This window comes from Lucilia cuprina, chromosome 4, assembly GCF_022045245.1.
Source record: "Lucilia cuprina isolate Lc7/37 chromosome 4, ASM2204524v1, whole genome shotgun sequence".
Lineage (NCBI taxonomy): Eukaryota > Metazoa > Arthropoda > Insecta > Diptera > Calliphoridae > Lucilia > Lucilia cuprina.
The window spans coordinates 40,993,570-41,016,991 of record NC_060952.1 but is presented as its reverse complement, the minus strand read 5'-3'; the positions used below and the strand labels follow the sequence as shown (position 1 = coordinate 41,016,991).

General features: G+C 31.6%; 3 protein-coding genes across 5 annotated transcripts in view; 2 read left to right on the top strand and 1 right to left on the bottom strand.

The window, feature by feature from the left end:
* LOC111687143 overlaps positions 1 to 23,422 on the top strand; it is a 108,474-nt gene that overhangs the window by 73,524 nt on the left and 11,528 nt on the right. The window lies entirely within an intron of this gene.
* On the top strand, positions 12 to 2,517 carry LOC111683391 (glutamyl-tRNA(Gln) amidotransferase subunit B, mitochondrial). Its single transcript, XM_023445475.2, has 6 exons — positions 12 to 296; positions 359 to 617; positions 694 to 1,443; positions 1,885 to 2,021; positions 2,092 to 2,212; positions 2,274 to 2,517. Exons 1-6 carry the CDS (start codon positions 211 to 213, stop codon positions 2,493 to 2,495), a joined length of 1,575 nt encoding a protein of 524 aa, XP_023301243.2. The 5' UTR covers positions 12 to 210; the 3' UTR covers positions 2,496 to 2,517.
* Positions 2,540 to 22,216, bottom strand: LOC111683390 (rootletin). Of its 2 annotated transcripts, XM_046949099.1 has the most exons (13): positions 21,726 to 22,216; positions 20,877 to 21,177; positions 10,958 to 11,455; positions 9,907 to 10,230; positions 8,805 to 9,746; positions 8,594 to 8,745; positions 7,736 to 8,417; positions 7,030 to 7,540; positions 6,485 to 6,668; positions 6,149 to 6,324; positions 3,613 to 6,083; positions 3,370 to 3,545; positions 2,540 to 3,266 (listed from the first exon to the last, which is right to left on the bottom strand). In XM_046949099.1, the coding sequence occupies exons 3-13, from the start codon at positions 11,453 to 11,455 to the stop codon at positions 3,203 to 3,205; spliced, it is 6,180 nt and encodes a 2,059-aa protein (XP_046805055.1). In that variant the 5' UTR covers positions 20,877 to 21,177; positions 21,726 to 22,216; the 3' UTR covers positions 2,540 to 3,202. The 2 variants fall into 2 exon arrangements, with proteins under 2 accessions (XP_046805055.1, XP_046805054.1); XM_046949098.1 differs by lacking the exons at positions 20,877 to 21,177; positions 21,726 to 22,216 and adding an exon at positions 17,227 to 17,372.

The window sequence follows — 23,422 nt, the reverse complement described above, 5'->3', positions numbered from 1 at the left end:
GTGAATATCAAACAAGTGGTCTATCATTAACAGTTCGTGCAAATTGATACAGAAACTGTCAGAAAAGCTTATTAAACCTCATATTTTGCCAGTTCCTTCATATTTGGCAACTGAGGTCACTCTTATATAAATACATAGATTGGTTTTGACCAGCTGGTTTTTGTTTTGCAACGGTTTCGTAAATCGGGGTTTTGTGCCGCAAACTAAAAAATGTTTCAGAAATTCGTATTTTTGAATAAAAAGTGTTTAATAAGAACATATGCGACAAAAATTAAAGTATCAAAAGCTTTAAAAGGGTAAGTAGTTAATAAATAAAATACCAACTACTTTTAAAACTTATTAAAAATACTCGCTATAGCAAATGGAAAAGTGTTGTAGGTTTGGAAGTACATGCTCAGATAGCAACCGATTCGAAATTGTTTTCCGGCAGTGGAACTACATTTGGATCGCCGTTAAATTCAGCAGTTTCCTATTTTGATGCTTCCATACCGGGAACATTACCAGTACTAAATCGCAAATGTGTTGAGTATGGAGTTAAAACAGCCTTGGCTTTGGGTTGCAAAATAAATGAAGTTTCAATGTTCGATCGAAAACATTATTTTTATGCAGATTTGCCGGTTATTATTATAAATTACTTTAAATTGCATTTGGATTATGTACATATATGCATTATTTTATTATATACTTTTGTAGACTGGTTATCAAATAACACAACAACGTGCAGCTTTGGCAAATAATGGTCAAATGACATTTCCTGTCATACAACCAGGCAAAAAGATTTATCACAAAACTGTAAAACTGTTACAATTGCAGTTGGAACAGGACAGTGGCAAGTCACTGCATGATGATGAACTTAAAAGAAGTCTGGTGGATTTAAATCGAGCAGGTTTACCACTTATGGAATTGGTCTTTGCTCCAGATCTAGAAACTGGCGAAGAGGCTGCTTCTTTAGTTAAAGAATTGATATTGACTTTGAAACGTTTACAAACCTGCTCATGCAAAATGGAAGAAGGTGCTCTTCGCGTAGATGCTAATATTTCAATACATGAAGAAGGTGAACCGTTTGGTGTTCGAACTGAAGTTAAAAACATTGGTTCTGTACGTAGTATTTCTCAAGCTATTACCTATGAAATCGAACGTCAATTTGATGTTGTAGCCCAAGGAGGTGTTATTACTAATGAGACTCGTTCTTGGGATGCTGAAAATCGTTGTACAGTAGCTATGCGTGATAAAGAAGTTTTACAAGATTATCGTTTTATGCCAGAGCCTAATTTGCCACCCTTGATTTTGAATATGTCTGATGAGAAGACTAACAGCAATGATGATTCTTCATTGGTTTCAGTGCCGTCTGTGGCAAAAGAGTTACCGGAGTTACCAGAAGATACTAGAAAACGTTTGGTGGAGGAATATAAACTCAATCAGGAAGTGGCAATTATATTAGTGGTAAGGTGATATAATTTGTAATTGATCATAAGTTTTCGGGCTTTTCTGATGGATAGATAGATAGATAGATAGATAGATAGATAGATAGATAGATAGATAGATAGATAGATAGATAGATAGATAGATAGATAGATAGATAGATAGATAGGTAGGTAGATAGATAGATAGATAGATAGATAGATAGATAGATAGATAGATAGATAGATAGATAGATAGATAGATAAATTGATAAATTGATAAATTGATAAATTGATAGATCGATAGATAGATAGATAGATAGATAGATAGATAGATAGATAGATAGATAGATAGATAGATAGATAGATAGATAGATAGATAGATAGATAGATAGATAGATAGATAGATAGTGCCCTCTATGAATTCTACATCTTTATATTATTTTCTAAACATTCTTATATATACTTATGTAAATCGTTACAGAATGAACCCACATTATTGGAACATTTTATGAATATAATTAAAAACTTGCCCGCCATACCAAAAAAACTTGTAACAAACTTCCTTATTAACGACTTTTTAACTTATTGTAATAAATCCAACTTAGATTTGGATAAATGGTATGTAATGCATTGCTATAAATAAAATATTAAAAATAACATTTTAACAAATATATTTTATTCCGTTTAGCCATGTGAATTACAACCATTTAAAGGATATATTAAAAGCTTTACATGCAGAAGAAATTAATTTACAAGCTGCCAGAAAATTAATTGAATTAGTCACAGATTCTGCAACAGAAATTGATAAGGTAAAGTTATTTGATATTAAAAAAAAAAAAACTATAGAACAATAAATAATTTTTATTTCAGCTTATAACAACCCACAATCTCCAACAAATTTCCGATATTAAAACAATTGAGGAATATTGTAAACAAGCTTTGGCCAATCAATCTAAGGCAGTTAAACAATATCAAAGTGGTAAAACGAAAGCTTTGTTTGCTATAGTGGGCGAAGTGGCTAAATTATCAGAGCAAAAAGCCAATATGAAAATTGTTGTTAGTTGTTTAGAAAATTTGCTTAAACAGAAATAAAACCATTGTTTTTTATAAATTATTTGATGTCTTTTATTTAGTTATGGGTAGTTTTTTTCAATGTTTCTCTTTTTAATTATTTTAATATTTTAGTGCTTAAAACAGGATTACGACTTGAGTATAAAATATACAAAATAAAGTATATAAAACTTTAAATTTTTTTGTTCATAATTGAAGTGTAACTGTAAAACGTTGTTCTCTTTTTTAAACAGGAGAACCGTAACAGTATTTCTGTAAAAAAAAAAATAAAAACAAAAACAAATAAAATAAAATTTGTTTTAATTTCCTATTGTATTGAACACACTATATACGATTGTCTTTCTAAGCAGACAACGATAAGCCTTCTTTAAGGATTTATTTCAGGATGTTAATGTGTTGATGTTTTCTTTTTTAATGTTTTTTTTTTTTTTTTGTATAATGAGTTCAAATAATGAGTTGGGTGTAAAAAACTTTTATTATTATTTTTTTAATTTAAATAAATGTGTATTTTCTTGACTAGAGTTATTGTTTTCTTATTTAAGTTTAAGATGAGTTTGAGAATTTTTTTCTGTATTGTGCAAATAATGTTAAAATAATTTTTTATATATATTTTTAATTAACATTTTAAAATAAATGCATTAGTTTTTCTAATATTGGTAGGAATACGGCAGTTGTTATTGGTAATTGTTTGGTGCTTGTTACATTGCATTTGGCTTGAAAAATCCTCTTTAATCCCTTTCATAATCTCTGCAGGTGGATGGTGGCAAACTCATTGAAACAGCATTATCCAATCTATAAAAATAAAAGTTAATAGATTGTATTGATAACAATTAAACAACTTTCGAATAAGTTTCTCTATTTAGATTAAAAGAAATTGCAATAAAAACAATCTTACCTTCTCGATTCACTTTCCAAAAGATTTGGATCCAAGGGATGCTGAGAAACATGACGTAAACTATCACCTAAAGTATTGCGTAGATGTTGCATTTCACGATTGGCTTTTGAGCTACGTAAAATATATTGCTGACGGCGTTTTGCTTCCTGCGCCAATTGTTCTCGCAGCATAGATATCTAAAATAGTACAATAGTAAAAAAACTACATTCTTCTGCAGTATTATATTTTACAACTGATGATTACCTGATTCTCCAAACGTAAAACTTGTTGTCTATGAGACTGTTCACGGGCATCCAATAGTTTTTCTGCATGCATTTGAGCACTTCTATAGCGTTCGGAATCTAAACCATCCATACACTTTGTACTATCATGTATGCGAGCTTTACAACGGGCTAATTCAGATTCTTTTTCTGCTAAGAGTGTCTCCAAACGTCTTACTTTCAAGCGTAAATCACGATTTTCATGTTCAATAACTGCATGATCTAAGCCGCAGTTAAATGTTCCTCCAGCACCTACTGCACTAGAGCTTTTTAGATAAGTATCGCTTTTGCCAGCATTATTTGTGTCCATGCGATTGGAGTCATAATTGCCATCATAGTAAGATGAAGACGTATTTGGACCACCACCACCCGCCTTTTCAGATCGATCATAAACACTGTCACCGGAGAATTTACTTTTGCGTTCTGTCTCCAATTGTTTTACCTTGTCCTGCAATACCTGGAGTTTGGTGCGTAGCTCTGATTTTTCTCTTTGTGATGATTTTAGTTGTCGATTGAGTTCATCTTCTTCATTACGCCCGTTAGTGCTAGTATTTTTATCACCTGAATCCTGATTCCATTTTGCAATACGCAATTGAGATTCCAAGGCTGATCTTTGTACTTCCAAGTCGTTAACTTGGTCTTGTAAACGTTGAGCACTGTCCAGTTGGGCCTGTTGTCCTCTTCTAAGTTCATTAATCGAAGATTGAGCTTTTTCAAGGCGCTCGCCTAATATGCGTTTTTCATTTTCTGCTGTTTGTAGAGATTTTTGCAATAACTTGAGTTTGTCCTCATTTGTTTGGGAACTATGACCTTGATCCGTTAATTCCTTGTGTGCAGTCTTTAGCTCGCCTCTCAGCTCAGCTTCTACTACAGCGGCTCTTTGTAGCCTCTCTTTCATTTGGTCTAAGGACGTTTTCAAAGAAGCGCATCTATCTTCCAATTGTACCATGGCTCTATTTTGATTGTCTAAACGTTCTTGAGCCTGGCGTATATTACAGTCTTTCTCTTGCAAAGCCATTTGTAAACGCGTAAGATCTCCCTCTAGAGCTACCCTTTGCAAGTCCAACTTTGTGGCTCTCCCTTCGATTTTAGCCAGCTCTTCTTGCAAATGTCGTTTTTCATTTTCCAACTTGGCACCATGTTGCCTGCACTTCTCTAAACGATCTTCGTTTTGGGAATTCTCTTCGGTGCATGAGTTTAGCTGCATTTCAGTTTGAGCCAGTTTCTCTCTTAGTTGTTGGCATTCATCTTGCTTTTTATGCAATTTATCTTCCAAGGCATTTAGAGCTGATATCTTCATGCTGCGCTCTGTATCGAGATTGCTTTTCTCCTGCTGAAGATGGCGTATCACCTGTTGCAGTTTGGAAACTTTGGAATCACATTTCAATTGCTGTTCACCAGCATCTTGCAATTGTTTTTTGGCTGTCAGAAGCTGCATTTTGTAATCATCCTTCTCTCTTTCAATTTGAGCTACTTGATGCATAAGACATCTAACACCCTTGCGTATAAGGTCGGGATCACAATCTAAGGCCGGGCCATCGGGGCAGTGGGAAGTACTGCGGGTTTCAAAATCATGACAACTGGGAGCCACACCTCCTGAAACGCTACGTACTGGAGAGAAGCGCCGAGATGGACTAACCAGACGATGAGAAAGATTGACGGTGCCATCGATTTGTATGCCAGCGATTCGTCGGAGAGTATGAATAACAGAACTTAATTTATGTTCAGTCTCACGCTTGTGTAACTCGACACATGCTAATTGTTCATCTAAGGCACGGATACGTCCCTCTGCACCTCCTAGGCGAGCCTTTAGTTCTTGTATTTGTTGTGTAGCATCTGCTAGACAGACTTCCAAATTATGCTTTTGATCTTCTAAACGTTTTTCCCTACCGCGAGCCTCTTCAATGCGGGCTACCAGTTCTTGTTCACGATTGTGGAAACGGTGCTCTTCCTGATTGGAATGACATCTAGCTCTACCCAATTCTTGACGTGTGGCGCAAAGGTTTGCCTCCAAATCAGCCAATTGTTTTTTCACTTGATTCAGTTCCTGTTGTGCCCTTTCTTTCAGCTCTGTTTCCGACGCTAGTTTATTCTGCAGCTCTTTGCCACCTTCATCCTTTTGGGCAAACTCTACTTGAGTCTTTTGCAGAGTATTTCTAGTGCTATTTAGTTCTTGACTGGTTTTAGATAAATTATTTTCAGTCTCCTTGAGTACTGTTGTCAAACGTGTTCGTTCGTTTTCCAAAGTATTCTTACTCTCCTCCAAATTACTTATCTTCTGTAAAGCTTCCTCTATAGCTCTAGCCTGCTCACGTTTAGAGCTTTCTACACGCTTCACATGATCTCTCAGTTCTTTATTGCTGTCAGAGTACTTGTCACGTTCGATATTGCTATCGGCCAATTGTCTTCTGGTATCAGTCAAGTCTTTGCGCAAACTTTCTATATAACCCTCACCTAGTTTAAAGTTGATAATATAAATTATTTATTTAATTTAGTTTTAGGTAATGAAGTTAACTTACCCTCTTTGGCCTTTCTCAGGGTGTCTTGTAGTTCATTTGTAATCGATTCTACTTTATCGTCTTTAAGTCGTATATCCATTTTCAATTCATCGCTAAGTCTTAGCAGATTATCTCTTTCCTCTCGTAGCGCATTCATTTGTATTTCTTGTTTACGTATACAATCTTCCAATTTAATTCTGGATAATAATAAAAATTATTTAATGAATTTTAAGTTTGACGCTGCTGGAATTAATCAATTCCAAGGAGAAAATGAATGTTATTATATTTTAAATATAAAAACTCTGTAGGCCTGTTAAAAAGTGCAAAAATCCACTTATATAGTTTTTCTTAACTTACTTTTGCTCTTCTTCTTTAGTTCTCATAGCAACTATTTCATCTTTAAGTTGGGCTATTGCTCCACGTTGTTTCTCATCTCGTGCATTATGTTCACGTTTCGCCCGCTCTAAGGCATCCTGTTCATTCTTCAATTCTCTTGCTACCGCTTCCAATTTCTCTTGTATAGCTTGTTTATCACGATGAGCTGCAAAGAGACAAAATCAAAAGTAACTAATTATGGACTAGAGTAATTCGCGGAGAGGAACGATTTCAAACAGAAAAAGTTAGAGCGCTAATATTAAATAGGATCTGTTTGAGTGGTAAAGGACACAACACATTTAACAATATGATGCACTAGGTGAGAATAAAGTAATCCATCCATCATGAGAGTACATGATCCGCAACATGTTACTACGTAATGTAGTCTATGGAACATGTTGTTTTTAAAAACATACATGAATACATTATCCAAGACTACATTACATAATACTACTTAACGGATCATGTACTAATGTAAGGTTTACAGAGGAGGAGTTTTGGGAGTACCTAAAAATTGATTGGATTACCTATTAATAAAGCTTGTTGCTTCTCATTTTCGGCACGAATCAATGCCTCCTCATGCTGCTGTATCAAACTTTCCATATGCGTTTGTAGAGCATCCAAACGTTCCTGTTGCTTTTCAATTTCATCATCTTTGGCCGTTTGTAAAGCTTGCAAAGCTTGTTGCATACGCTTTTCTAAACCGCAACGTAATTGTAATAATTCATCGGCATGTTTTTTAGCCGTCTCTTCGGCAGTTGATTTAAGAATTGCAATCTTTTGATTGAAATCATTTTCAGCTTCTCGGGCAGCATTGATTAGCTGGGTTTTCGTTTCTTGGGCTCGACGTTGACATTGTTCTAGGTCTTTTTGTAGGCGTGCCACATTGTTCTTTAACGATTCTTCTCGCACTAAGGCTTCTTGTAGTTCTTTTTCGATTTGGGCTCTTCGCTCTTCGGTGGCTTCTAAGTTTGAGTTGGTATCGAATAGTACAGCATCTAGAGATTCTTTTTCGGAGCGTAAAGCTGCTAATAGTTCCTGGATGCAAAAGTAATATAAAGTTTTTTAATAGGAAAACTATTAAGGAATATATATAAAACTATTGTTAAAATCGGGCAATACGAGAGATTTTCAACAACCAGGGCTTCCTTTATAATGATAATAGGGAATTTATAGTCCCAATTCTAAAATACTTCATATTTTCTATTAAAAACTATAAAGAACTCAACTGACCTGCAAACGATGAGTTTCCTTTTCATGTAAATCGATAACAACTTGTTTTTCTTCGACATCTTTAACCATTTCCTCTAGATTACGATTAAGACGATTATTTGTTTCGGTTGTCTGTTCTAATCTCTGGCGGGTGCGCATTAATTCCTCATTCAGTGACTCCTTTTTACGACACAATGCTGTTAACTGATTGTGTATATCACTACGATCTCTTGTAAGACATGCCAGATCTTGTAATATTTTCTCCTTTTCCATTTGTAAACATTTCACTTTTTCACTGAAACCCAAATTATCGGTTTCCAATTCCAAACGTACCTTATCCAAATTACTTAACTCTTTGCGTACATCGGCCAATTCATTCGTTTGATCTTGTAATTGTTGAGCCAATTTTTTGCGTTCTTCTTGTACCTCATGGATATTGTGCTGTAGGATTTTAAGCTCATCCGTAGTGGAAGAGCTATTGGAGGAAATTTTTTCCAAACGTTCCTGAAGATCACATTTTTCCAAAAGTATCTTATCTAGATCATATTCTAAATCGGCTTTTTGTTTCTCTAGTAAATTAATTATATTATCGGATTCTATGCGCTGTTGTTCGAGTAAATCACGATTTAAGCTAATGCGATTTAATTCCTCTCTTAATGATATTGTCTCCTCTCTCAAACGACTGCCACGATCTTCTTCGGCTCTGTAAGATTTTAATTATGTTATTAAGAAGTACCGGCTGGGTTGTTTCGTACTTCGATTCGAAAGAAAAATCGTTCAAAACACAATGTATTTAACATACAGATTCGAAAATCGTTTCTTTTGAATCGAATTAAAAGTTAACCGCTGTTGTATTTATAATTACATTATATGTTTTACCTTAAATTCAATTCTGTTATATTTTTATCTTTCAAAATTCTTTGTATCTCCAATTCTACCGCTTTTTTGTCCTCCTCCAAGGCATCAATTTTCTTTTGTAGTTTACCATAATTAAACTGCAACTTTTCAAAGTCAACACTTAAATTTTCAAACTGAAAAATATTCAATACTTTAAATTATTTCCAACTAAAATGTTTTTTATAAATTTTACCGCATTATTTATTTCTGCCTTTCCTTGATCAGACTGCTGCTTTTGATCTCTTATCTCATCCAAAGTTTTTTGCAAACTATCACGTTCTTTCAACAATTCCGATAGTTTGGAATTACTGGCATCTAATTTTTCAGTTAGCTGTTGTATCTTTGTAGTCAATAATGCTTTGGTTCCCTCACTGGTGTCCAACTGTGTCTTAGTAGATCGTAGGTTTTCATTTGCATTTTGGTATTTGACTTGCATGTCGTGCAAAGCCAATTGATATTTGTGTAAAGCTGCTTGCACAGCAGATATTGTGCCCTCAGCAAATGCCTGCGAGGCTCGTGCTGAAGAACGTCTGGGAGATTTAGCTGATGCTGACGATGTAGTATCACGCGTTAAATGCATGTGCTGTATTGAACCTGCAGTTGCATCAGCACCACCTGACGACGTTGATGCATCAGCAGCTTGCTCACGATCTGCTATCTCAGCATCTAAGACCACAGCTTGTGCTATCTCTCTTATTGAACTATTTAAACGTTCTATTTCGTCATTATAACGACTAGCCAACATGGCTTGTGACTCAGCTTGTGCACATCTATCTTCGAGCTTTTTTAATTGATTAACTAGATCTAACAGTCGTTGATCACGTTCCAAGATCTCGTGTCGAGCGCTTTCATGCTGCACCTTTAGAGTGGCCAATTGATTTTGCAACTCATCGTTTTCACGTTTAGCTTGAGCGAGTTGTTCATCGGCGGCTCGTTTGAGTTGTTGCATATTAAAGGCTACATTTCCACAAGTTGAATTTATGTCCTTGGCCGCTCCATTGACTTCCAAACCCATTTTGGCCACTTCATTCTTCATGGCGGTTTGCATGTCTTTGAAGGCTCTCTTAACGGCCACAACTTCACGCCACATTTTCAAAAGGCGATTGTGTTCACTGTTGTAATAGTCTTTGAAGGCCTGCAATATAATTTAGTTTTTAATACTCAGAATAATACTTATTTTAAGTTATTTTAATAAGAATATTTTTTACTAAAAACACATACACAGAAATATATTATTATTATAAACTAATTAAACATGTTATTAAGTTTTTCTTTAACATATGTATAAATAATACCTGCTCTTCCTCTTTAAACTCATCCTCCTTAACCATCAGTTCATCTCTCAGATTCGACCAGTCATTGGTTAGTTTTTGCAAATCGTTCGTTAGAGCCTCATTCGTACGATTCGATTCTATGAGCTGTTGACGAAGAGCATTATTTTGGGCCAACAGTTGTTCGGCCTTTTTATGTTCATCTTCCAATTTACGACACAATTCACTGCTATCTTCGTGTATAACAAAATCTCTACCTGCACCGCCACAAGTCGGTGGTGAGGGTGGTGTTTCTAATGATGAGGAGCATGGTTGACTGGAGTGACCCAGAGTTAATGAAGTTGAACACTAAAAAGAATACAAAAGAAAATGGAATTTTCTAAAAATCTAGAAGTAATATTAAAAGTTTTGATGAAATTTGCACCAATGTTGGTACAATTGGATAGTGTTCCACACACAAATTTTAATATGTATCAATCAAAAACTGTCGAACTAACAAGGGGCTAATTTGAACACTTTGGTCATACGGAAACTTTTCACTATGTCGTTATGTCCGACGATATTTACTACGATAGAGACAAGCTTTTTATGGAAACACAAATTCTATGAAAAATTTTGTCTACTGAAGACTTTATTATGGTTTCAAAGGTCTCGGATTTAAGACCCACATTCTACCGAAATATCTCTAAGAAGCATTATTGATTGCATCTGAAATGTATTTAACATTATCAGAGAAATTAATTGAATCTTTTTCTTTAGTTTTTTTATCAAAACCAGCTCCTAAATTTCTATCTGTATTTTCAACGTAAATTTTGGAAATATTTGTCCAATTCACAATCTGTGTTGTATCGTAGTTTGTTGTAAATTGTTTTTTTTTTTCATCAGAACCGATTATATATACATATAATGTTTGGCAATTGATCGGCTCCTACATTTCTAACTGTATTTTAAACGTAAATTTCAGAACTATTTATCCAATTCACAATTAGTGTTGTATGGTTGTATCGTAGTATGTTGTAATATATTTATTTTTGTTTAAAAAAGATTAGTTTGGACCAAATAAAGCAATACGTACCAAAACCTGACTCGATGTTGGTCCAGTGGTGATTTTTGGTGTATGACATGGTGTAACCGGTTTCATTGTTTCCTGCATACGATCCTCCAAATCGCTGCAACGTTGACGATATTGTTGAATTTTTGACTGCAAACGACTTACTAAAGTGGCCTGATTCTGTTGAGCCTGTTTATAGGTGTCCAAACGTCGACGATAACTATTCGCTTCTTCGGCTAAACGTTGACGCAATTCTTGATTTTGTCGCAATAAAGCTGATGTCGATGAGGGATTATTGCCCGGATTTTCCGAAGGTGTGGGACTCAGCATTCTGGAAGTTGTTACTGTTGCAGCACCGGCACCGGTTATTGAACCATTCGTATTATAATCGTTATTAACACTACGGCTACGATTGTTATTGACTTTTGAAAATGGTAAACGACTTGAGGAGGAAGGGGGTGGTGCTTGTTCCAAATTCGAAGGGCAAGGTGTTTGTTTGAAATTATCGCGATATGCTTGCATCTAAAATTGTACAAAAAAAAAACAAATATGTATCAACAATATTATTAACAAAACTTTATTCAATAATTTATCAATAAAAAGTTTTTGAAAACTTTTACCACCCATAACCATAAATTAAAAAAAATGTACGAAACTTATTTGCCAAAAATAATGACTGTTATGACTTTGTAATAAAACTGTGTGTATGTGTATGTATTGTTGCTATTGGGAAAAAAAACTTCTTCGTTTATAGACCTATTTTTAAATACAAACATTTCTATGTATATATTTCCGGTCACCATAGTTTTAAAGCCCTTTTAATCTAAATTCTTGTAACAATTGTTTCTCATAAATATTCGATTGAATTCTAAGCAAAATAAACAATTATGAAATTTCAGATTCTTTACTTTCAACCTGACTATGTTTATGTTTCTCAAACACGCATTACACGGTCTGTCACCATAATACCCCCAACCCCATGTATTTTGTATACATACTTGTCGCCCATACTGTCTCTCGCCTCCCTAACCCCAATTTCGAAATCAACAATCCATTTATGTTGTTTATTTATTAATAAATATGTAATTTATATATTTATACAAATACTTAATATAACCCTAAAGAAGATTTCCATTGTTACCTTTAAAGGATTTAGAAAGCATAAAAAATTGATTTAATTTTTCATATTTATAATTTTGTTATTGGTTCTTGCATGCATATTGCATATTTCTATAAATTTTTGTTATCGAATACATAGTTATCAAGACTACAATTTTTAACATTCATTTGTATTCATTACTTGTTATATGTCTAAAAAAATTTGAAAGATATCTTAAGATGTTTGAAGTTGTTATAGAAATAATAATGTCAAATATTATTTAATACAAACAAAATAATTATCGAATAACTATTATATGTTATTATGTTATTTACGATGTTTGACAATATGATTTTTTTAAGTGTATTTTGTAATCAAACCTAAGCTCCAGCAGGAATTTCTTTTAAAAGTTTATAAATTTTTAGTTTACATTAAAGAACACATCCACTCAGTGACCCGAAGGGTATATATCTTGAAAAATGTGCAAAGAATATAGAAAGAAGACAGAAGAATAATTTGCCTCCAGAGAGGCAAAAATTAAATTTTTTTAACTAAATAACCTACATCTCCTGGATCATAGTGGAATCTTTTGTCTAGCGATTTCAGTCTTAGATTCTGTACTCTAGAGCATTTGTGTAAAATATGTCCAGCCTTCGTCTTCACACAACCTAAATCTTTCCTATTACAGATCCTATCTTTTGTCTAGCGAATTCAATCTTAGATTCTGTACTCTAGGACATTTGCGTAAAATATGCCATTTGCGTAAAATATCGTCATCACACAGCCTAAATCTTTCTTGTAACAGATCCTATTAGCTGTTACGGCTCCAATTTGGCATTGACCGATTATTACCCCAAAAAAGTCCATAACTTTTATTGTTCAATCCTTATAGTACTCGGGTTGCTTGTGGGTTTAACTTCGGTCAGGGAAAATAAATTTGAAAAAGTTGTTATTGTTTTCAATATAAAACAAGTAAGAAGTTATAGTCGGGCGACCATATAATACCCAACACCTTTTACAAAAATAAAATTTGATTTAGTTGTCATAATAAAGCATTTAAGGTGAATTGTACCTTGCCTCAGATATAGAGCCGTTTATTGTTGAATAAAATAGTGGATATTTAAGTGAAATTTTGATGGAGGCTTTTCTTAGGGGCTGGGATCATATGAGCACCTATTATAATAGAATTTGTGAGGGTCATCAAGTCTTATATAGAACTTGGTTTTGCAGCTTTTTGACAAGATATGAGTATATTAAACATAATTATGAACTTATAAACCCTATTCGGCGGGTTCAGTTGTATGGGGGCTTCGTCTACGCTATTATAGAAGATTGTGTGCCAAATTTCATTTAATTATCTCCAAAATTGCGTCCTGTAGTTTGATTACAAGGTTTACAAGACCTATTCGGGGGTTCTGTTTTAACCAATTCTCATAGACTTCGTCAAGGGTACCATAAAAGATCATGTTCCATATTTGATTTCTAGGTTTACAAGCCATAATTCGGGAGTTCAGTTGTATGGGGGCTAGGTGAAATAATGGACCGATCTTAACCATTTTCAATTCTTCGAGGATCTATTTGTTTCTTTAGTTGTGAATCGGTATAAGAGAAAAGGAGAACAACGGATAAATTAAGAAGTTTCGTTTTTAACGAAAACCGTGATTATTCTGGAAAATAACAGGGATAGATATCGTCACCTGTAACGCAAACGGCCCTAACTAACCAAAAATTCAAAATCGATTTTATTGGTGATTCTAAAGTATTGCATTAAAACAAATGTCTACACCAAAAATTGGACTCCTCCGACCAAAATATCGATGTTATTGACATAAAAAAGGCCCTATCCACAAAAACATTTAAATAATTAAGGTAAACAGTAAAATTTATCAATTTTTAGGTAACGATATGTAAGTCGATAGATCAGCCCATGTACTAGTTAATAAACCAATGCATAATCTAGAGTTGTGACGTGTTAAATTACTACTTTATAGACTGATCAATGAACAAGTCCATATAATACTTTATAGACTAATGAAGTATTCAATAGATCAGTACATAGATACACTACTTCATAGACCAGTAAAAAGATCAATAAATAGACTTCTAAATAGACTAGATATTCTATGATTTAATAGACAAGTCAATAGATCAATCCATAAACTACTAATTTCCGTATTTGTGTTTTAACGTTATTTTTATTACGACTATCGTTATTTTACCGGTAACGGTAGTTGTGCTGAAATGGTATTTTAGCGATAACGGTAGCTTAGCGATAATGGTTGCCGAACTAGGTTGATGTTACTTTTAAATTTTAGAACAATTATAATAACATTGATCGTAATAATACTGACAAAATAATTCAAGAAATATTTATTAACTTCAATGAATAAAGTTATACTTAAACTAAATTGAAACAAATGATATTGATAACAAATAAGGGCGGGTTTTTGAGTAGGCAATCAAATGCCAATTAATAATCAGATTAGTAAATCTAAAAATAAATTGATTCCCTTTTGATGTTTTTGAGTACAAGATTAAACTTTGCAGTGTTGTGAAATCCCTATAATTAATACTAATCGATAAAACAATAATTTTAATGTTTATTTTTGTAAAAATTGTTTTATTTTTTGCATCAGCTGTTTACACTTTTGCGCTAAAAGTAGCAAACAAAATGAACTGATTGAGTACTCATAAATTACTTTCGAGGATTAATTTTAATTAAATCCCTAATCATTCACCTAAGGAGTTTATATTCGACAGAGCTGAATGAATTTGCCAAATGAGTTCACATAACGAAAGAGCGAATGTAATATCTTTAAAGGGTAGGGAGCTCGAGGCAGTTATTCTGACAAACGCAAAACCTTTCGAGGTAACAAAAGCTAAACTAAAAATATGAGTGAGAGAATCCCATAAGACCTCTTGAAATAATAAAACATTCTGAGTGGACATACAGGATTACGAGCACATTTATGCAAAATTGGACGTGCGGATTCAGACGTATATAGAGCATGTGGAGAGGATAGTGAAACTCTGGAACACTTTCTTTGTCACTGCCAGGCATTCGCCGAAGTTAGATCCAAATATCTTGGAAATTGATGTTATTCCCGAAATTGCATTCTTAACTAACACTGATTGGAAGTTTCTTAGGAATTACGTTCAGGAAACTGAGTTTTTGAACGCTGAAAAATAATTCATGCAGTTCCCTTTTTTCTCATGATAAGGAGCGCACAACAGGCCCGATTGTGGCCTAGGTGGATTGCTTCGGATTTGATGTAGTATACATCCTCCTATCAACCTAAACTAACCTAAATTTTTACAAAAAAGAATTGCTGTCTTATAAATAAACTTTGAATTTATGAATAATTGCTTTTGGTATTATCAAAAGAAGTAAATGTATTCTGTGAAGATCTTTCTCTTGATCGAAAGATTTTAGTTCTTACAAAACTTGTTAATTGTATGTATTCGTATTATTAAAAAAGAGCGGAAAATCATTATCTGTAGGGTAGGATCAAATAAGTTGGTAAAAAGATTTTGACCCATTATTAAATATGCATTAAATATGCAGCAAAAACGAAGAATATACGTTTTAAAAGTAGGGTAGAAGGGGGACCATACGCCACATTTTTTGAGGCCGCCTCAAATGAAAACTACAATATATATTCTTAATTTTTTTCTTGGTTTTTATACTTATATATGTTGACTTTAGTTTTATTCCTTTCAATCTTTCCAAAGTCATCCCATAACCTTTCCGCACTGACCAAAAACGGCGATACCGCCCCATCCATGGGTAAAATAAAATAAAAAATTACAAAAACAAAAACTTATTTTGCTGTTTTGTACTTTAATTTATTAAACAAAGGATAATAAACCAGATATTTATTGTTTATTTCACAAAACTTAACAAAAAAATTAAAACAAATTATTACTGATTTTTTCTATATTTTAACCAAATTTTGTTCTACATCACAAGCATTACATATATTTGGCGCATGTGCCCCACGGGCAGTTCTGAGGTTTAGTTTCATTTTTTTTTTTTTTTTTTTGGGCTTCAAATTATATTATCGAATATATTATTATGTCTTATTGTTCACTATTATTGACATTCTAATACTGACCAATATATTTTTTCTATCACAAAAACTAAAAAAGTTAGCACAAAAAGTTCACACAGTTAAATATTTTCACAGCCCTTTGAAAAACAATTAATCATGTCTGCCTCCCATCATATGTAAAGTTAATATTTAAAATTTTCAGGGATGATAGATAATTGATAAACGAAAACAAAATTTGATAAGGCGATAAAATTTATTACTCGGTTTTCAAGTTATTCACATTGACAGATGTGCCCCTATGGCGCATGATCCCCCTTTTATCCTATAAGAAAATATTGCGCTCGTATATTAAAATCGTAAATTGAATATTTAAACTCTCTAGTTCACTGAAAAATAAGCTACTTTTTTAATTTAAAAATTGCAATATCTAGAAAACTATAAAAATTAGAGAGCTTGAATTTCGTATAACTAACGTAAGCATTAATACGAATTTTGAACACTAGCAAAAGTGGTCGTTGTAGCTACCTCATCAAGAAAATATTAAATTGGCATATCTGAGAAAATTTAACGATTTTGTCAGAACCAATTTGTTACCAACCCAGTAAAAGCTCGGTAATGGTTTGTTCTTCCATAACCACTTATTTTTCAATGACTATGTACTTGCCGTCTACATTACTTTGAAGCACTCGAGTAATAACTTTCTTTCAGTCTGATATAGCAATACTTTATTATCGGCTTTGCCATTTTGTTTGCACATTTTGTTTAATTGCGTGTTAAGAATTGTGTTTTGTAAAAACAGAAACAACATTAACTTTGTATCTGAAAACCATTATTTGACGCGCAATAAAATAGCTAAGCAGTGGTGCAGTGAGTAAAACCTTTAACTCACAGGCTCTTTTTTTTTATTAAAAAATCAACTTACTCAACAACTTCTCTGTAATCAAAATATACATTAAAGTAATGTTTTTATTTTTAAATAAATAATGTTAAAATTTTTTTATATAAAAGTAAAAAATTTCACTTTTTACTTTGTAAGTACTAACTGCGATAACTTTTACTTCGTATATATTTTAAATTGGTACACGATTTAAAAAAAAAAATTACTTATATTTAATTTTATTTTTGAAAGTAATTTAACCAACCATAAATACAATCCAATTCCGCTTATAACCGTTTTAGTGAATAATTATTTCAAATATATATATTTTTAATAAGAATTAAAAATTATATTGAAATTATCTTTCATTTACTTTTTTTACCGCGTTAAATTCGAATACGTTGTTAACCGATTAAGTGTAAATTGAGAACTTGGAAATTCTTAACTTATTTGTTTAACTTAACGCCTCGTTTTTTTTTTTGGAGTTCCAATTAAAGTCTTTTAGTTGGCATAGATACAAAAAAAAACTTTTTTAATATAAAAAAATTCTAGGAATATAGAGAGGCACTGTGTGTTGTAAGAGGCATTTTGAAAAGAAATAAAAATCAAACCGAAATGTTAAAATATTTCCTTGTTTTTGAACTCACATTTAAAACTAAAACTTCAAATATAATACTAAGCTCCAAAAAAAACATGTATTTAACTTATATTCATCGTCTTCAGTTCTAGTTGGGGAGGTGGGGTTTGCTGAAATTACGATGAACATTGAATTAACAAATTCCTGGTTTCCAGGGACACCACAAAGGAAATAAAAATAAAACGTGATTTACCGCAAATGTTTTATCCACAAACAGAGTTTTTTTTAGTAATAGACAGACAACGACAACGTGGTGCAACAAATTGCATCTAATAAGTAATAATACCTGAATGGAATTGTTTTTTTTTTTTTTTTTTGTTTCTAAATAATACACACAAATATTGAAAGGAAATAATAATAACTGTGTGTACACCATTTCCTATTCCATTTCATGAATTTAGTAATAGTATTAGTATAGTTGTGTTCGCTTATAACGAACTACAAATAGGAATCTGTTTCATCAGTGGCCATAATACTTTGAACGTATAAAACAAGCTTCCTATACCCGGCATTGTTTTGAGTTTTTAACACATTTCATAAAACTAAATTATAGCAACAGATATACAACTAAATTTTTATTCAAAAGATCTAACATTATATCTACAATTCTTTAGTATCCCACAAACATCGCTATTATATGGTTTAATGGATTTTTACTTTAATCAAGTACATATTTGACAAAGATGAAGTGACTCCTAATATATTACATAAACACAATATATTTAGAAATTATCACTTTATTAGTTTTATATACCTGGCGTTGTCCGGGTTTTAAGTGGTTTCATAACATTATACATACTTAAATATTCATTCATTGAAAATTCTTAAGGTCTCCTTATGAAGAAATTTCTTAACATTTTTTAATGAACAACATTTAATGGAATATATTTTTTAGTTCTATTTAAGTAAAGAAAATAATAGGTATTTATCTCAAAAGTACTAATTTTAAAAGCTTTTTTAATATTTTAAATGTAGTGTCTTTTGGATATTTTATACAGCAAATACAGAACACCCTTTTTACCCGTTTTTGGCCCCTTTGGGTGGGCTTCTAAAATATACATATTGTCCTCTTTTGGTCCAACTTTCGCAACAATACTATGATAATTCATATTTCTGAAACTTTAAAAATTTAGTAAAGACAATAATTGGTATAATTGTCTAATTTTGACCGCTTTTCAACACTACGAATGTTCCAAATTTCAAGAAAATCGATTCAGCCGTTTAGGCGTTATTGACGAATGAACAAACAAACGAACAGACTTACAAAGAGATTTATAATATATATTAAGATAACGTCCTTATTATTTGTTTAGAAATTTGTTGGCATTACAAAAATAATTTAAGATCAAAAAATTATTTACAAAACATATCATCACTTAATATAAGGGACGTAAGAAAAGTAACAAGGTCACTGGCAGGAAGAAACCTCTGAACCTATTTTCTATCACCAATATCTCGTGGAGCAAGTATTTTTAATGCTACTGCACAAGCCATGATTATTATATTCAACATCTCATAAATCAAATTAAAATTTCTAGTGATAATCGGATTTGTCCCCCGATTCTATACATATAAGGTGCGCTATATAAACATTAGAGTTTCAATAAAATTTTCCAAAAAAAGTAATATGTAGATCTGTCAATATATTATGGCTATAACATTTTTCTATTTGCTTTTTTCTAAACCAACTGATCTTTGTTTGTCTATCTATCTATCTTTCTAACTATCTATCCATCTATCTATCTATCTATCTATCTATCTATCTATCTATCTATATATGTATCTATCTACCTATCTTTCTATCTATCTACCTATCTTTCTATCTATCCACCTATATATCTATTTATCTATCTATCAATCTATCTATATATCAATCTATCTTTCTATCTATCTATCTATCTATCTATCTATCTATCTATCTATCTATCTATCTATCTTTCTATCCGTCTGTCTATATATTTATCTAGGTAGCTAGATACCTATCTATTTATCTTTCAACCTATGTATTTATCTATCTTCACCTAAATACCTAAACCCATCATTCAAAATTTGAGAGTTCACAAGTCCAATAGAAGGTCCTCCTGCGAAAATCAATCTAATGCTAATATTAAACATATTAAAATCTTATAAATGAATATAAACATTTTTTATTAGAATTGGCATCCCTATTTCAAATTAGCAAGAGTGAATCAATGTCTGGCTTAAAAATAAATAGTATGAGCAACTGGACATTATGTGTGTTTGGGGTATTTTTCCCTCAACGCAAGAAAATATATGTGAATTATGTTTCACAAAAACTTTTATTAAAAAACGTACAATAATCTTTAAAATTTTCTATATAATGTCCGCCCTCAAAGTCTAAATTTTTTATTATTATTATTTTTAATGATGGCAAAAGGTTATCATTTCAACATTAATTTTTTTACAAAGGTGTTTGTTATGTTTTTCGTATTTTGCTAAATTAATATTAGGTTTAGTTTCCCTCCTTAGTTACTAAATAGTGCACTGATTTTAGAAGAATCGTATTTATTAAAGAAATACTTTAGGTTTTTATTTAATTAAATTTAAATGAATGCCTTATGATGGCAATATGATATTGCATTTCTTATCAATAAATTGTATGTATTTTTTTTATAAATTTATTTTAATGAACTTTACGACCTTTTTTTCGACCAAATATCATACAATGAATGAATGGTCAAATTTTTATACTAAGTATAAACGTACATATGTGCATATGCATAAGAATGCAGTTATTTGTGTACTACATTTTTAAAGGTAAACATTTGGGAAAAGTTTGTAATATGTTAAAAAAATTAGGATTTTAAAACTTAATTATGTAAAAAGTATAACAGATGTTTTAAATCATTAGGAACTGTCAAAGTATTGAGTTTTGGCTAATTATTTACTTTAAATGTATAAAAAGAACTAAATGTGTTATGAAAGATATTTATCATTGTAAAACTAAAAATAATTGGCATCACAGTTTTCTGTCGAGTGATGCAAACGCCAAATTGACAAACAATTCGAAAATGTATGGTATCTTTTTCACTTTTACTTATTACTGCAAATTCGTCCTTCAACTTTTCTGAATTGAAACATTTTACTTGTGATGATTTTATATTAATTTAGATGTATGTTTTTATTTCTATTTAAAAATAAATTTTTATCAACACGTACTTTATTTAATTATAATGTAGAAATTATATACATATGTGTGAAGGTGCACATGATAATGAAAATAGAATTAAATAACGCTAATAAATATATATATTTACCGAAAATCAGAATCGTTCCAGATATTTATGCATATGGATTTTTTACTTTTTTGTTATGTATTTGTGAAATTAAAATATTTTCTATTAAATTGATAGCAAAATCGTGTAAAAAAAATAACATCACAGTAAGATGGAATATTCAGAACTTTTTGACATTTGACAGTAGTCTCACGACATATTAAGTGATGATTTTGTCATTTAGTTTATAACATATTGACATATTGTTTAGTATTGAAAATTGACAATATCGGTCTTTGTTTCTGAATAGTTCCCATACAAATGGCCACCGGAAAGCAGCGAACTAAAATCAATTTTCAAAATTTTATGACAATATGTCCATAATTGACAGCACTGCTCATAAGGTAGTCAATAGACTAGTCCAGTAAATAGATTAGTCCGAAGAGTAGTCAATAGTATAGTACATAAGGTAATCGGTAAACTAGTCGTTTAGAGACTGAACTATTGAATAGTCAATATAGTCAATAGAATTTTCAAACGATTTTCCACAAAGTCAGTAAATTAGTCAATAACCGAAAAGTGTTTTGAAACTTTAATCCATAATACATCCATATATTCACACATTTTAATCGGAATGGTTTCAATGCCGTATTATTATTCCGATCGAAATTTCTATTTGAAAACTGAAAGTTGTTTCATTCCGAAAGAATTTTTCGTAGTCTTTTTCTGAAAACGCAAACATATGGAATTAATTCTACTTTCGATCGGAATGGAATTATGTGACAGGTCTGATTGTCTTAATTAATGTATTATAGATCCACGCTGGTGGGAAACTAAAAATCATATTTAAATTTTTTTATTTTTAATCCATTTTTTTATTTTACATTATACTTAAACTTTTCGTGCATATTACGAAACAACGAAACATTTCGTACAATGTTTATATTTGGCATGTTTCCAGTATATGTAGTAAATGAACGTAATGTAAACAATAAGCACTAACTAAACTTTCTAAATAAACGTTTTTTTAATGACTTTTTTTATTATTTATAAACAATTTCCTATCCTCGAAAAACAAAGTCCACACAATTTTTTTTTTTTTTTTTTTTGATATTTTCTAGACTGATCATAAACATTCATCATTAATTGATAAATTATTTGTAATACAAGTAAACATTCTAATTGCCATCAAGTAGTTTTCCTGTGTATTAAAAATATATTAAAATTATTTTGCCATCAATTCAATTAAAAAAGTGAGACACCAAAAAATAATTGCCATCAAGTAGTTTTCCTGTGTATTAAAAATATATTAAAATTATTTTGCCATCAATTCAATTAAAAAAGTGAGACACCAAAAAATAAAGACGCGACGCCGGTTCAATTACTTATCAGCTTAACGGAGCAATAAATATACATAATACTATTGATTTTATTTTAAATACATTTACAAAAAAAATGTTTAATAAGAAAAAAATAAACGGAGAAAAAAAAGAGGATCAAAGTACGTGATAATACAGATCGCTCAACAGAGCAATGGGCCAAATCAGAGATTAAAACCATTAAGGAACACTACAACGAAAAGCGGCAGTAACAGTGTGTGCCTTTGTTATTAGGAAACTTCAAAATTAAAATCCTTAAAAAACTTTTTTAAAGTATAAGTATTTTATTATATTTTGGACTAGTCTAATGAATTTTCTATGATCTAGTGTATTTAATAGTACAGGAACTAATCTAGCATTTAGTCTGTAAGTTATTTTTAAGATTAGTCTATTATTATTTGTTTTATAAACTACTCCATAAATTAGTCTCAAGACTAGTATACGGTTTATACTAAAGACTATACAATACTACTAAGGAGTGAGATCGAAAAATTCTTAACACACGTTTTTCATTACATTTTTCAACCAAAGTATTATTTGATTTTTTTTATCAAGTTACCTTTGAAAAACATGTCAGTTATTACGTGTAATGTCAATTATACTAATTTTTTTGTTAATCTGATTAAAATGAGTGACCAGAAAAAAGTGCGTACTGAAATTATTAAATATTTTCAACTAAACCCAACTTGGTCTTACAAAAAGTTGGCCAAGCATACAAAGGTCTGCCGTCAAACTGTTTCCAATGTTATTAAACAGTACCGGGAGAACTTGTCAGTTGATAGAAAACTTGGTTCAGGTAGAAGGAATGGTCCACATGATGTTTCTAAAGCCAAAAAAATGGAACGCATTTTCAAAAGAGCTCCCAACACATCCGGTATGAAAGCAGCTCGGTTAGCTCAGTGCTCGGACTATTTGGTACGAAAAGTTAAAGCTAATGCAGGTTTAAAAACATACAAGGCTCAAAAAGTTCCTGACAGGAACGCTGCTAAAAATTAAGAGGCCAAAAACAGAGCACGGAAATTGAAGTCAAGTTTTATAAAAATATTCTTGCTGCATAATGGATGACGAAACGTATGTTCTGGCAGATTTTTCCCAACTTCAAGGTCAAAAGTTTTATGTTGCTGATGCTCGAGGGAATGTTAAAGAAAAGTTTAGGACCCAAAAGCAGACAAAATTTCCCAGAAAGTTCTTGGTATGGCAAGCAATATG